Source organism: Eptatretus burgeri, chromosome 4, assembly GCF_056783735.1.
Source record: "Eptatretus burgeri isolate ZD-2024b chromosome 4, Ebu_testis_v1, whole genome shotgun sequence".
Lineage (NCBI taxonomy): Eukaryota > Metazoa > Chordata > Myxini > Myxiniformes > Myxinidae > Eptatretus > Eptatretus burgeri.
In genome coordinates, this window is record NC_140964.1 from 19,479,697 (window position 1) to 19,493,172 (window position 13,476).

The 13,476-nt window shown below is 46.2% G+C and overlaps 1 protein-coding gene across 6 annotated transcripts in view; it reads right to left on the reverse strand.

Moving 5' to 3' along the window:
• Positions 1-506: 506 nt before the first annotated feature.
• Positions 507-13,476, reverse strand: part of ZNF236 (zinc finger protein 236) — a 229,328-nt gene continuing 216,358 nt past the window's right edge. For all 6 annotated transcript variants that reach the window (XM_085877114.1, XM_085877115.1, XM_085877113.1 and 3 more), the window contains 3 exons: positions 1,157-1,333; positions 948-1,038; positions 507-747 (listed from right to left, as the gene is read on the reverse strand). In XM_085877114.1, the coding sequence (XP_085733240.1) occupies positions 974-1,038; positions 1,157-1,333 (242 nt within the window). In that variant the 3' untranslated portion in view covers positions 507-747; positions 948-973. The remainder of the gene's footprint in view (positions 748-947; positions 1,039-1,156; positions 1,334-13,476) is intronic.

A 13,476-nucleotide genomic window follows, 5' to 3' on the forward strand; every position in this document is an offset into this window, starting at 1 on the left:
TTGAAATTGAGCCTTTTCAAGCATCCCAAAGGAAACAGCTCAAAAAAAAACAAAAAAAAAAAACAGAAATGTGGATTTTGCTTGAATTGGAACGGATTGTAAATGTGGATTGGGGAGTTATTAAAAGTAGACATGGTTTAGTTCTTATCTGAATACGGTAAGGGTTAACAGCACTCTGAAAAGGGGGACATGATTAACCCAGGATTAATTTCCCTCACTTTTGAATTTTCAAAATAAAGGGACTTCCTTTCATCCCTCAAACTCAGCACAAAAGATCAAATAACCACGCCAAGCGGTTTTGTTAACTCGAAGCAAGGCAACAATACAAAACGTTTGCATTTCAAATGCGTGTTTGCACAAAACACATGCGCACATGCTAAACTTGGTTGGGCACAAGGCCTGATGAACAATAAATTAACAAATATACAAAACAAAACAAGGTTTATGCAACATCAAACTACATATATATATATATATATATATATATATATATATATATATATATATATATATATATATATATATATACATATACATATATATATATATATATATATATATATATATATATATATATATATATATATATATATATATATATATGAAGCAAAATGGATGTAAAAGAAACAGGTTTAAACAAGGCTCGTTGAAGTAATAGGAAACCAAAACAAGGATTAAAATAAATATTTGAATATTCTCCGAGCATTTCGCACTGTGCGTTCTCATCTCCAAGTGTGGAATGAGTACCTGAAAATGAAAACATGTTTTTGCTCAAGTTGACAACACCTGCCACTTCTTCCCGAAAACACTGTCAAGAACTTTTTGTTTCAAAAAAAAACCGAGCTTCTTCAAATCTCAAGTGCATTCAATTTTGCAACTCCGGAAAGATGCAGCATCGTATAAAAGCAGTTCCTCTCCGCTAATCAAAATTGTATTGCACCACTCACTTCGAGTGATGAGAAGAGGCCAATAATCAAAATATTTCGTTAACGACGGCTGAGAGATCAACGCTCCCATCATCTTCATCTGCCTGGTCATCTAGAATGGTAAGGCAACAGATGAGAACCAGAGAGAGTAATGAAGGATCACATCGAATAAAGTTTGAAGATGAACAAGTTCTCAGAATGTAACTGTATTTAATGTGTCTGGTACTCACCATTAAGCCTGTGAGTTCTTCGCATGTGAACTTTCATGTTGCACTTCTGGGAGAAAGCCATATTACAATGTACACACTTGTATGGTTTCTCACCAGTATGCTTTTTCATGTGTATTTGCAATGTGTTGGTCTGGCTGAATGCCTTGCTGCATATCTGGCACTGGAAAGGCTTTTCACCTGTTTGCAAAGACAAAAGTACGGCAGTCGTTCCACTACCACCCTCCCAATAAAATATACAAACACTATAATATGCAAACATATTCCCAAAATGAAGACCAGTTCATGGCTGATCACTCCTCCACATTGGTAAGTTGAGTTTGTTTACTTGTCAAAACTACAAAATGCTCACTTGTACGATAATGACATTTTTGGCAGATACCTTGCACACGAGAGACAGACACATTGGGTACAACATAAATGTCACAAAGTGCAATTAAAAGGCATCATAAGTGGTTGCATTTGGAGAATCTCGAACAATGCAGTAAAAACGAGAACGACACTTCGACGTCACGACGTTGACAGATATGCCTCCGCTAACATTATTACATCATTATAATACTTGTATCAAGTTTGATTTAAATCCCTGAACCCAGATTCAAAATTAATTAACATTAAAATAATTCTGGCTGCCACACCATGCATCCGATCAGGTTGAAATTTAAAACATATATTCCCCATGACTACCGAGATCATAATTGTAAAGTTTCACATTGATTGGTGAAGCGATTCAAGAGAAATAATATTTTTTCGGATTATATTTCAATCCAATATGACTGCTCGACCATGTGACCTATTAATTGTTTGTGAACACCCAGGTAACCCCAATGCTTGGGGAACATGTGGGAGAAGTTTTGCCTCGATCTATCAAGCCATTCTGGAGAAGAAGACTTTAAAAGGTTTATATGGCCGCCACACCACCTGACCTATGACATCACAATTATCACTCGAAACTTTCGACATGAGTAGTTGCTCAGATGGTGAAAATTTTCTCAATCCGACAAGCGTTGCGGAGAAAAACACTAAAGTTCTGTGCGGACAATCAGACAGACAAAAATACAAACCCAAAGGCAATATGTTCCCTCTCCTCCGGCGAGGGTAATAATAATGTCGGAGGATCAACAGAAGAAAAACAATTGGTTATCCAGCCTGAAAGACTTGGTGCCCTAATAACCCGATGTACACACATGAAGCAAAAACATGCATACGGTTTATGTGCATGTAGAATACATCGTGGTTACATACAGTACCTGGAATCACCAATTGCACTGTGCCATGGACAAACACTCAGGCCTCAGGCCTGATGCCTGCCGATCTGTGCCGTTTCATGGAACGGTGGTGCATGATTTCAATTGGGGTGGAGTCAGCCTAGCTCTCCAGCCAATGGGGGTGGAGCAGTGGGGTGTAGTCAGGGCAGTTGCAAACTGACCGATGTATAATACGTGATATTTTCAAAGTCCAAAAGGGAATAACTGTGAAAAATGGACGAAAATGTCCTGAAACTTGAACAACTTCTGCATATTATCATAATAATGCATGGACCAAGTTTGATTTGAATATGTTATAGGGTATGGGAAAAAAAATCTGAAAAACTACAGGTGGGACGGATGGACTGACATAAGGAGAGCAAACCTATAGTCCCCTCCGGTGAAACCAGTCGGGGACTCATAATGGCACATCATGAAAATGATATCCAATGATAATGATACATTATAAAGATACATAATATGACAATGAAATATACATAATGATAATGATAATAATGATGCATAATGATCATGATACATACAATGGTACATTATGAAAATGGTACATAATGATAATGGTACATAATGGTCATGATACATACAATGATACATAATGACAAGAAAATGACAATCTTCAAAATGATAATGATAACAACAATGATGTTGATTATGAAAATAACAAGTGAAATCCTTCAATACAGCGCGTGTGGTGAATCAAATGAGTACACTAATGTTAAAATATGCAATTTATGCTTTTTCAGTTGTAAAACATTTAAAAAGCGTACTTAATATTTGAAATGTAAAAATCTTGTTATTATTGTGATAAGCACCTTTACATATAACAGAAGGAATGAAATCGTTCGATACAGCGTGGCAGGAGGCCGCAAAAGAATGATTGCAAGTAAATTTCAACTACAAATGCATGACGAAACACTTGTTTATGGCTAATATTAAAGAGAATGATGGCAAAAGAAGAACTTAGCCTGGAATCCTCGTGCATAACACCGCCCACACAACACACGTGGTGTCCTTTGACCAATCAGGAGCAGTACAGTTACAGTATCGTTTCCTTCAGCTCGATTGGTCTTGTCCTGCACGTGATGTTTTCGTTTGTTTTTTTCGTTCTTGTTGAATCTGAGGAGATTATTTTTTCGTTCTTGTTGTAAGTAAATGTCAACTACTAATGCATGACGAAACACTTGTTTATGGCTAGTATTAAAGAGAATGATGGCATAAGAAGAACTTAGCTATCTGCGTTGGGCGCAAAATGCCATGGTGGACGGAAATGATGTCTTTTGTTCGTTCGTTCGTACACGAGGGGAGCGTTTCTTCGTTTTTTTCCATCAAGCAATAAATCAAATGGTTTTCACAAATATAACACATTAGTTTCACAAATTTCCATTGAAATACTCGGGTATTTCCGTCAATTGTTGCCATTTCCGTCGAAGTTACGCACTGCATCTACCGGACAGCCGTCATTGGCTGTCTTGAGGCACGTGGGGGGGGACGGGGGGACACCGGACCCACCGGAGATGTGGTAGACGACGCCGGGGACATTTCAAACTCGGTGCAATTGTATACAGCGCACGCGCTGTAACAAGCAGCGGTACATTCAAAGTACACCGCCCCATTGCCAAATAAATAAATAACAAATCCTCCAGTGCGCTACATCGCCGGGGCGTCTTCGGCACCCGGCAATGTCGCCTTGCAGCACATGGAGTCGGAATTGGGATGGAGTTGTGTACAATAACTGATTGATTAATTGACTAATTGCATAATTAAAATAAATAATAATCATAAAATAATTGATTTCTCAGTCAATTGCCAAAGAGCATACCCAAACCACCACCGTTTCATCAGAAACTCAGTTTTTGAAAATCAAGTAATTAATCGAAAAATGAATAATGAATCGATTAATTGATTCATCAAAAAATCGAAAATATCCTTTATGGCCAAATCACTTGGTCATTGTGGTGTCCAAATATCAGCTTCCGAGCTCAAAATATGCCTGAGATATTGCCAGGATGAGAAATAAAATAAATACATCAGTAATAAACCGATAATAATTAAGTAATTACTCAAATAATTGATAAATCAAAAAATAAAACATAAAAATTTTGCCAAAGCAAATCTTCGCTTTTGTCCCCAAATTTCAGCTTCCGAGCTCGGAGGATGGCTGAGATATGTCCTGGACAAACAAACAAGCAAACAAACAAACAAAGAGTGAAAACGGAGTACTCCCTTTCCTTTGCGTCTGGCAATGACGTCATGCATCGCCTGTATTTGGCATTGGCAAGGAGCAGTGTACAATGATGATGATGATGATAACAATAATGGTACGTGGTAATAATGGTGAGCGAGTCCATCTATTAATCGCATACTCTAGAATTGTGAGTGCGTCAATCAATTACGCACTGTTTGAACGCGACTTGGACTGTGAGTACGTCGATAAATTATGTATTATTGCACAGTAAATACGACACGTATCAATTACACCCATTAATTACGTAATATTCGAACATACCTTTTGGGCCTTCAGACACTTGTACCCCTTGAGACCTTTCAGACCACTAAGACCCCTTTTAGACTTTTAAGGTATATAATTAATCATTGAAGCCGAGATCAAGCGTTTCCTCTTCTCAAACAGCTTAACCTCCGATCATCACTTTGGATTCGAGCCTGGTTACTTAACTTTGAACAAGCTGCTGCTTCACCCTCAAAAATGACATAATCTGGCACACTGCTCTGCTTTCCCAGCTTTCTGCCTGTGACATCCAAGGAAACCTTCCTTTATGGCTTGCCAAATTCATCCATTCATATAATCAGTGCATAGCCCTCAAAATAATCCACTCATGTCTTCTCCCAGTGGAGGTTAGAGTTCCCCAAAGCAGTACCCTGAGCAATCATGTTCCTGATATGTTTAAAGCAGCAAATACAACCCGTCGCTTCGCTGTTAGGGTTATTTAAGGTGGGTGGTGGAGGGGGGAGAAAAAGAGGGAGAGAGGAGGGAGGTGAGGAGAAAGAGGAGGAAGGTGAGGAAAAAGGTGAGAAGAAAGAGGAGGAAGGTGAGGAGAAAGAGAAGGGAGAGGAGAAAGAGAGGAGAGGAAAAAGGAGGAAGGTGAGGAGAAAGAGGAGGAAGGTGAGGAGAAAGAGGAGGAAAGTGAGGAGAAAGAGGAGGAAAGTGAGGAGAAAGAGAAGGAAGGTGAGGGAAAAGAGAAGGAAGGTGAGGGGAAAGAGAAGGAAGGTGAGGGGAAAGAGGAGGGAGGTGAGGAGAAAGAGAAGGAAGTCTTTTCTTTCAAGCTTCTGGGTCTCACTATCTGCCATGACCTTTCCTGGGAAAGTCACATTTCCAACCTCGCCTCAAAAGCCAGTCGCCGACTGGGAATCCTCCGTCGTGCAAAGTCCTTCCTCGGCCCTCTTGAGCTCCTGACTACTTACAAAGCTTTTGTCCGTAGCCTGATGGAGTACTGCTCTCCCCTCTGGGCTGGTGCTCCTGCCTCCCACCTTTCTCGACTTCACGCTGTCGAAACCAGGGCTTTTAAGATCATTGGCATCTCCCGCAATGAAGCTGAGTCTTTGGGCCTCTCACTCAATCACCGCAGGTTGGTCGGTGGTCTTTCTGTCTTCTACCGACTCCTCTCCAGCCTTGCCCCCCCTGCTCTCTCTGCGATTTGTCCCAACCACATTTCCACAGGGCGCTCAAGGTCCGCCAACAACCCCCTTCTGGTAAAACTACCAAAATCACGAATCACTGCTCATCTTCACTCTTTCATTCCTCTTTTTCCCGCCTTTGGAATAAACTTCCTCACTCTATTCTTTCCCATTCTTCCCTCCAGGCTTTCAAAACAGCTGTTCACCACCACCTCTTATCTTCCCCCATCCAAATCCTCGATCTTTTCTACCCCCGATAATCCACCCAAGCCCACTTCCTTCAATTCTCCTGCTTTCCTTCCTGAAAGTCCCTGTAATGTCCATCTTCTCCTCGCCATGTTCCCCGTCCCATCCCCATCCCTCTCCCTTCCACAGTTCACCTGTGTCTGTTCCCCAATGTTTTGTCCCTTCCACTCCCACCCCTCTTGTCTGTCTCATGCCTCCTTGCTGTGAGTTGTGTGTTAGCTCTCATACGAGCCTCGACCAAGGTATACAAAAAAAAAAAAAAAAAAAAAAAAAAAAAAAGGTGAGGAGAAAGAGGAGGGAGGAGAGGAGAAAGAGGAGGGAGGCGAGGAGAAAGAGGGAGAGGAGGTAGAGAGAGAGGAGGGAGGTGAGGAGAGAGGAGGGAGATGAGGAGAAAGAAGATGGAGGTGAGGAGAAAGAGGAGGGAGAGACGAGAGGGGAGGGGGTGGGAGAGTGAGGGGGCAGCTTGGAAGGGTGGGAAGAGCAAGGAAGGGAGAAAGGGGAGAACGAAGCTTCACCAAACATCACAATCCACTCCGGGAGGGGGCGTGGGGGCGAAGAGGCGGGAAGGGGGAAGTGGGGAGTGGGTTTGGGAGGAGGTGAGCACGAGGGGATAGGGTTCTGGACTTGCATTTGGTTGGGGGACTTGTAGAGAAGGAGGGGGGGGAAGGGTAGTGCAAGATTGAACAAAATGGGGTACATGAAAACAGCACGTTAAAGTGCAGAGACTGCACCGGAGATGTTTGTGGGGGTGCAGAGGGGAGGGGATTTGGGAGGAGGTAAGCAAGAGAGGAGGGGGAGGGAAAGCAGCATGATGGGAAGGGAAAGCAGCATGAGGGGGAGGGAGTACGATGCGAGGAGAAGGGAATGCGATGCAAGGGGAAGGGGGAAGGGAGTGCAAGGGGAGGGGACAGCAACATTTGTTTTGAACCAACGGATTCAATATAAAACTGGGCGGGAGCATTTAAAACCCATGCGAGCTTCCTGACAAAGGCCTGCCTGCATGCATAAATGCATGCTAACACATGTCGTGACCTTTGCGCCCATCCGGTCGGTGCACTCCAAATTTGATTCATTCCTGCTTCACTTTGGGGAAGCTGTAATAAATTCAAAACAAAATTGTCAGTCCTCAACAGTCCCCTTAACAATGGTGGAGGAGTGGGAGACAGGAGGGAGGAGAGAGTGAAAACGGGGAGGGAGAGAGGACAGAGGGGAGGGAGAGAGGAGTGGAGAGAGACGAGGGGGGAGTGAGGAAGGAGAGAAGAGCGAGGAAAGGGGGGGAGGTGGCAGGGCAACGCGTCACAAAATGTCGCTTTACACTCTGGGTGGGGGGAGGGTGGGAGCGAGGATGAGGGAGAGAGGAGGAGGGAAGTGGGTCGAGGAGGGTGTTTGGGAGGCGGTCTGCATGACGGTTGGGGCTCGAGATTTGTGCTTGGTAGTGGGACTTGTGGAGAAGGGGTGGGGTGGTAGCACAGGAGTGAACAAAATGGGGTATGTTAAAACAGCACATGGAGACCACCCGGAGGTGTCCATTGGGGGTGGAGAGGTGAGGGGGTTTGGGAGGAGGTGAGCGTGATGGGAAGGAAAGGCGCATGATGGGAAGGAAAGGCAGCATGATGGGAAGGAAAGGCAGCATGAGGGTAACATGGGGCGGCGTGAGGGGAACGCAGGGCGGCGTGAGGGGAGGCAGGGCGGCGTGAGGGGGACGCAGGGCGGCGTGAGGGGGACGCAGGGCGGCGTGTGGGGGCCGCAGGGCGGCGTGAGGGGGACGCAGGGCGGCGTGAGGGGGGCGCAGGGCGGCGTGAGGGGGACGCAGGGCGGCGTGAGGGGGACGCAGGGCGGCGTGAGGGGGACGCAGGGCGGCGTGAGGGGGACGCAGGGCGGCGTGAGGGGAACGCAGGGCGGCGTGAGGGGAACGCAGGGCGGCGTGAGGGGAACGCAGGGCGGCGTGAGGGGAACGCAGGGCGGCGTGAGGGGAACGCAGGGCGGCGTGAGGGGAACGCAGGGCGGCGTGAGGGGAACGCAGGGCGGCGTGAGGGGAACGCAGGGCGGCGTGAGGGGAACGCAGGGCGGCGTGAGGGGAACGCAGGGCGGCGTGAGGGGAACGCAGGGCGGCGTGAGGGGAACGCAGGGCGGCGTGAGGGGAACGCAGGGCGGCGTGAGGGGAACGCAGGGCGGCGTGAGGGGAACGCAGGGCGGCGTGAGGGGAACGCAGGGCGGCGTGACGGGAAGGCAGGGCGGCGTGACGGGAAGGCAGGGCGGCGTGACGGGAAGGCAGGGCGGCGTGACGGGAAGGCAGGGCGGCATGACGGGAAGGCAGGGCGGCGTGACGGGAAGGCAGGGCGGCGTGACGGGAAGGCAGGGCGGCGTGAGGGGAAGGCAGGGCGGCGTGAGGGGAAGGCAGGGTGGCGTGAGGGGAAGGCAGGGCGGCGTGAGGGGAAGGCAGGGCGGCGTGAGGGGAAGGCAGGGCGGCGTGAGGGGAAGGCAGGGCGGCGTGAGGGGAAGGTAGGGCGGCGTGAGGGGAAGGTAGGGCGGCGTGAGGGGAAGGTAGGGCGGCGTGAGGGGAAGGTAGGGCGGCATGAGGGGAAGGTAGGGCGGCGTGAGGGGAAGGTAGGCCGGCGTGAGGGGAAGGTAGGCCGGCGTGAGGGGAAGGTAGGGCAGCGTGAGGGGAAGGTAGGGCAGCGTGAGGGGAAGGTAGGGCAGCGTGAGGGGAAGGTAGGGCAGCGTGAGTGGAAGGTCGGGCAGCGTGAGGGGAAGGTAGGGCAGCGTGAGGGGAAAGGTAGGACAGCGTGAGGGGAAAGGTAGGACAGCGTGAGGGGAAAGGTAGGACAGCGTGAGTGGAAAGGTAGGGCAGCGTGAGTGGAAAGGTAGGGCAGCGTGAGGGGAAGGGAAGGGAGCATGAGGGGAGGGGAAGGGAAGGGAGCATGAGGGGAAAGATAGGGCAGCGTGAGGGGAAGGGAAGGGAGCGTGATGGGAAGGGAAGGGAGCATGCACGGAGGGGAAGGGCAATAAAACTTGCCCAAACAGCAATATTTTCTTTTTAACCGCCGTGTTCCATATTAAACTGGGCGGGAGCATTTAAAACCCACACTATATATGTGCCTGTATGCATGCATGCTCACACATGCAGTGACCTTTGCAACAATTTGGTTGGCTCACTCCGAATCCGATTCGTACATGCTACACCATTCGTACATGGGAAGCAGTTAAATTCAGAACTAAACCGCCAGCCCTTAACAGAGGGGGGAAGTAGAGAGGAGAGAAGAGACAGACAGAGAGAGAGAGAGAAAGGAAGAGAGAAAGGAAGAGAGAAAGGAAGAGAGAAAGGAAGAGAGAAAGGAAGAGAGAAAGGAAGAGAGAAAGGAAGAGAGAAAGGAAGAGAGAAAGGAAGAGAGAAAGGAAGAGAGAGGGAAAGAGGGAAAGAGGGAAAGAGAAAGAGAAAGAGAGAGAAACAGAGAGAAAGAGAGAGAAATAGAGAGAAATAGAGATTATTACTTGAAGTGGCTCACAAAGTTTCAAAGAAAGAAGTCAAAATAGTTGGAAAAATACTCGAGAGAAAGGGCTGTGCCTCCGCACAACGAAAGACTTGGAGCATTTTCTCCATGGGCAGCTACCTGCACTGCAAACACCTGACCATGTTGGCCAATGCAAGGCCCGAGTGGATGGATGTGCGCAACATGAGTGGACAGGTGTGTACCCCGATGCGTCGCAACCTGTGAATGGACTTTGAACCTTGCGGGAGAGCCTTTTGTGAACATGGCAGGCTTGTTGATTTAATAAAATGACTGTCTGCAATTGAAAAGATGATGCTGCACATCAGTACCAAGTAACGGTAAACAACTCTTCGACAACGGACATCTTTGCGACGTGAAAATACACAAAGCTTGTGCAAGCAATATTTACGTGGGAGCTGGATGCATTAGATGTACATCGCTGAGGAAGACACCGTGTCTGGTTTGGGTGTTTCTGAACACCGATGTGAAGGACATACCTGGGGCTTGTGAATGTACCGGATAAGTTTAAAATTATGACATTTACTATTAATCATGTTGGGAGGTGGGAGCTTTGAGGGTTGTTTCAAATATATTGTTTGTTTGATTCCGGGGCCACGAGAAATTAAACAAGATGTTTGGTTCTCATGATAAAAGGTGAAGTGTGTGTGTGTGTGTGTGTGTGTGTGTGTGTGTGTGTGTGTGTGTGTGTGTGTGTGTGTGTGTGTGTGTGTGTGTGTGTGTGTGTGTGTGTTAATACATATATATATATATATATATATATATATATATATATATATATATATCCAATGTGGCTGCACACATGTGTCAACAGGAAATCAAAGGAACTCAACACCTCTCAGTCTCATTCAGGGATATTTCTCGTATTCCAGATATTTCCGCGATTCTGATTTGCATCCAGGAACAGAACAATTATGGTTAACCATTATGAAACTGCCACTCGTTCAGGTAAATGGTGAAAATTGTGTTAAAAAGGCGATTTCACTTTCAGATTTCAAGAAAGCAGCAACATTAAGTTGAAAGTGCCAGGATGAGCGGAAACGGGTCAGAAACGAAAACAGTACATGCGCCGAAAGCCTCGTTCGCATTCGTACATCAGTTCGAAAGTCAATCATCAAATGAAAAGGATCATTATTTTTTGCTCTCTATAAAATGTGGATCTCTGCTGGAATTCTGAGAATTCCATTCATGAGAAGGTGACATTTCTCAACACTCATTGTCAAACTTGCATTGTCCTTTGGGTCAAGATACTGTGCCTCAAAATTTATTGTCACGTGAAAAGGGGGGAGGGGGGATCCATATCTAGATTGAATAAGAATAGGATGGTCTGCATGTCCACGAAGGCTTTATTACTCTTGTAACAGGGAAAATGGCAGAGTAAGTAATATTGCAAAACGCAGGGCCAATCAGAGGTGGGCCAGGAGGGCGATTTGACCTGGGCCTCAAGTTCAAAGAGGGCCTCAAATTTAGACACTTGTTAATTTTTTTGCCATTTGTTAAGTTTTGCGACTTCTTGTTTTTAATGTGCATCCTTCTCAAACCAAAATGTGACACACTCAGTTTAGAGATACAAATTTAAGCAGGTAAGATATGTGATTTGGCAAAAGCAATATATTAACTTGGACTCTCTGGGGTGTTTCATAATATCACAATTGCAGCATGACATATTTTTGTCAGTTTTCCTGCATCAGTGGCTTCAGGTGAATGCACCTTCAATGCATTGAAGTAGGTAAAGAACTATCATCATTCAACTATGGAAAAAGAGCTTTCGACTTGGCTCGCCATGCTTAATATCAACTGTGACATGACACAAAAGCAAGATTTCTCCTCAATGATTCATGCATTTGCACTGAAAAAAGCAAGAAAAGCATTAATCGTAAAAAAAAAATTCAAATTGTATTTCACTCTTTTTTTTGAGCTGATAATGGTCTTTGTTTGTTTTCATGTGTCAACAATTTTTTGCTCATTATGAGCAAATACCATCCGTCACTCCGCTGACGGGTATACTAAGGAAGAAGGAAGGGGGCGGGGAGGGGGTGAAAAGAAGGGGGAAGGGAAGAGAGAGAGGGGTGGAAGAGCAAGGAGGTAGAGAGACCGAGGAGGAATAGCGATGGGGGAGCGAGGAAGGAGGGGGAAATGAGGAAGGAGGGGGGAGCGAGGAGGGGTGGGGGAAGGGAAGGTAGTGTGAGGGGAGGGTGCAATCAGACATTACCACCATCCGGACACGTCCGGAGATAAACGTCTGGACATAACCACATTCCAGACACGTCCGGAGATAACCACCATCTGACATAACCACAGTCCAGACACGCCCAGAGATAACCACCGTCCGACGTAACTACAGTCCAAACATAACCACCATCTGCACACGTCCGGAGATAACCACTGTCCAGACATAACCACCGTTCGGACACGTCCAGAGATAACCACCGTTTGAACATGTGCGATAACCACCGTTCGGACACGTCCAGAGATAACCACCGTTTGAACATGTGCGATGACCACCGTTCTGACAAGTGCGGAGATGACCACCGTCCGGACACGTGCGGAGATTAATACAGTCTAGAGACCTGCGGGGATGACCACCATCGGGAAAAGTGTGGGGATGACCACTGTCGGGACACACACGGCGATGACTACCGTCGGTGGCAGTCTCCTTGGCTCTTGGCACAATCCTGGATGGGTCGCCACTCCGACAGAGGTTATGGCACATACCGCAAAAAATTAACATCACCGATGTCTTAACATTTTCATGTTTCACTCCTGATTTTGAGTTATTTAGTTCACGTGATCCGATCCTCCAAACTCTGTAAGTGTCGATCAAGGAAAATCACGTCATTTAATGCATTAATTCACTCGAAGCTCCTAATTTGAAAACTACAGCACTTACAAAAGCCATGTATACAGTGATTCGTCGGTATGTAGATGAGGCTTTCGATGATATGAGTGAGAAAAGTGGGGAAAAAAAAACTACCTTTTGATTGCTTTATTGTGAATAAAAAGTTGGAGCCTGTTCAAACTCAAGGCATTATTGAGCAGGCCAAACAAAATGGCGAATTAAGACTCCAGTGAGGGATAGCGAGGTGACTGAGGAGGCACGGAGGTGTCTGAGGATGCACCTGATAGAGGATATAATTAAAGGCCGTCATCTTCAAAAGGGGTGTTTTAATTAACCCAAACATCCGATTTTCACCCAGGAACTCCCATGGAGTTCCCTTCGTATGCATGCAAAGTTTCAGGCTGTTACCTTTAATGGTTTTGGAGTCATGGAGGAGACACACTGACATTTATTCGAAGAGATGGCCAGGGCCCTCAAAAGGTGGAAGCGGCCCATGCCTCTCTGAACCTCTGAGAGGGCCTGGTGAAACGTGCATCGACGATGCAGGGAGTGTTACTTTTAAGACAGTGTAGAATAAGCTTGTGATGTAAAACCTCCTGTTTTTGAGTGAGCCAAATAGGGACTTGTGCAGTAAGGTGTAGGAAGGTGCATCATTTTGCCTTTGTTGTGGTAATATGTAAATATGTTGGATCTCGGTTTTCCGGTGCTGGTTGAATCTGGTACCGGTGATGAGCGGGAGAAAAGAAGTTCACAGTGTGGTGAATAAAGGATTGACACGGATTCTAAAGGCCTCGTATGGCTTTTCTAAAAATGCCAAAAAGGCACTGAAAA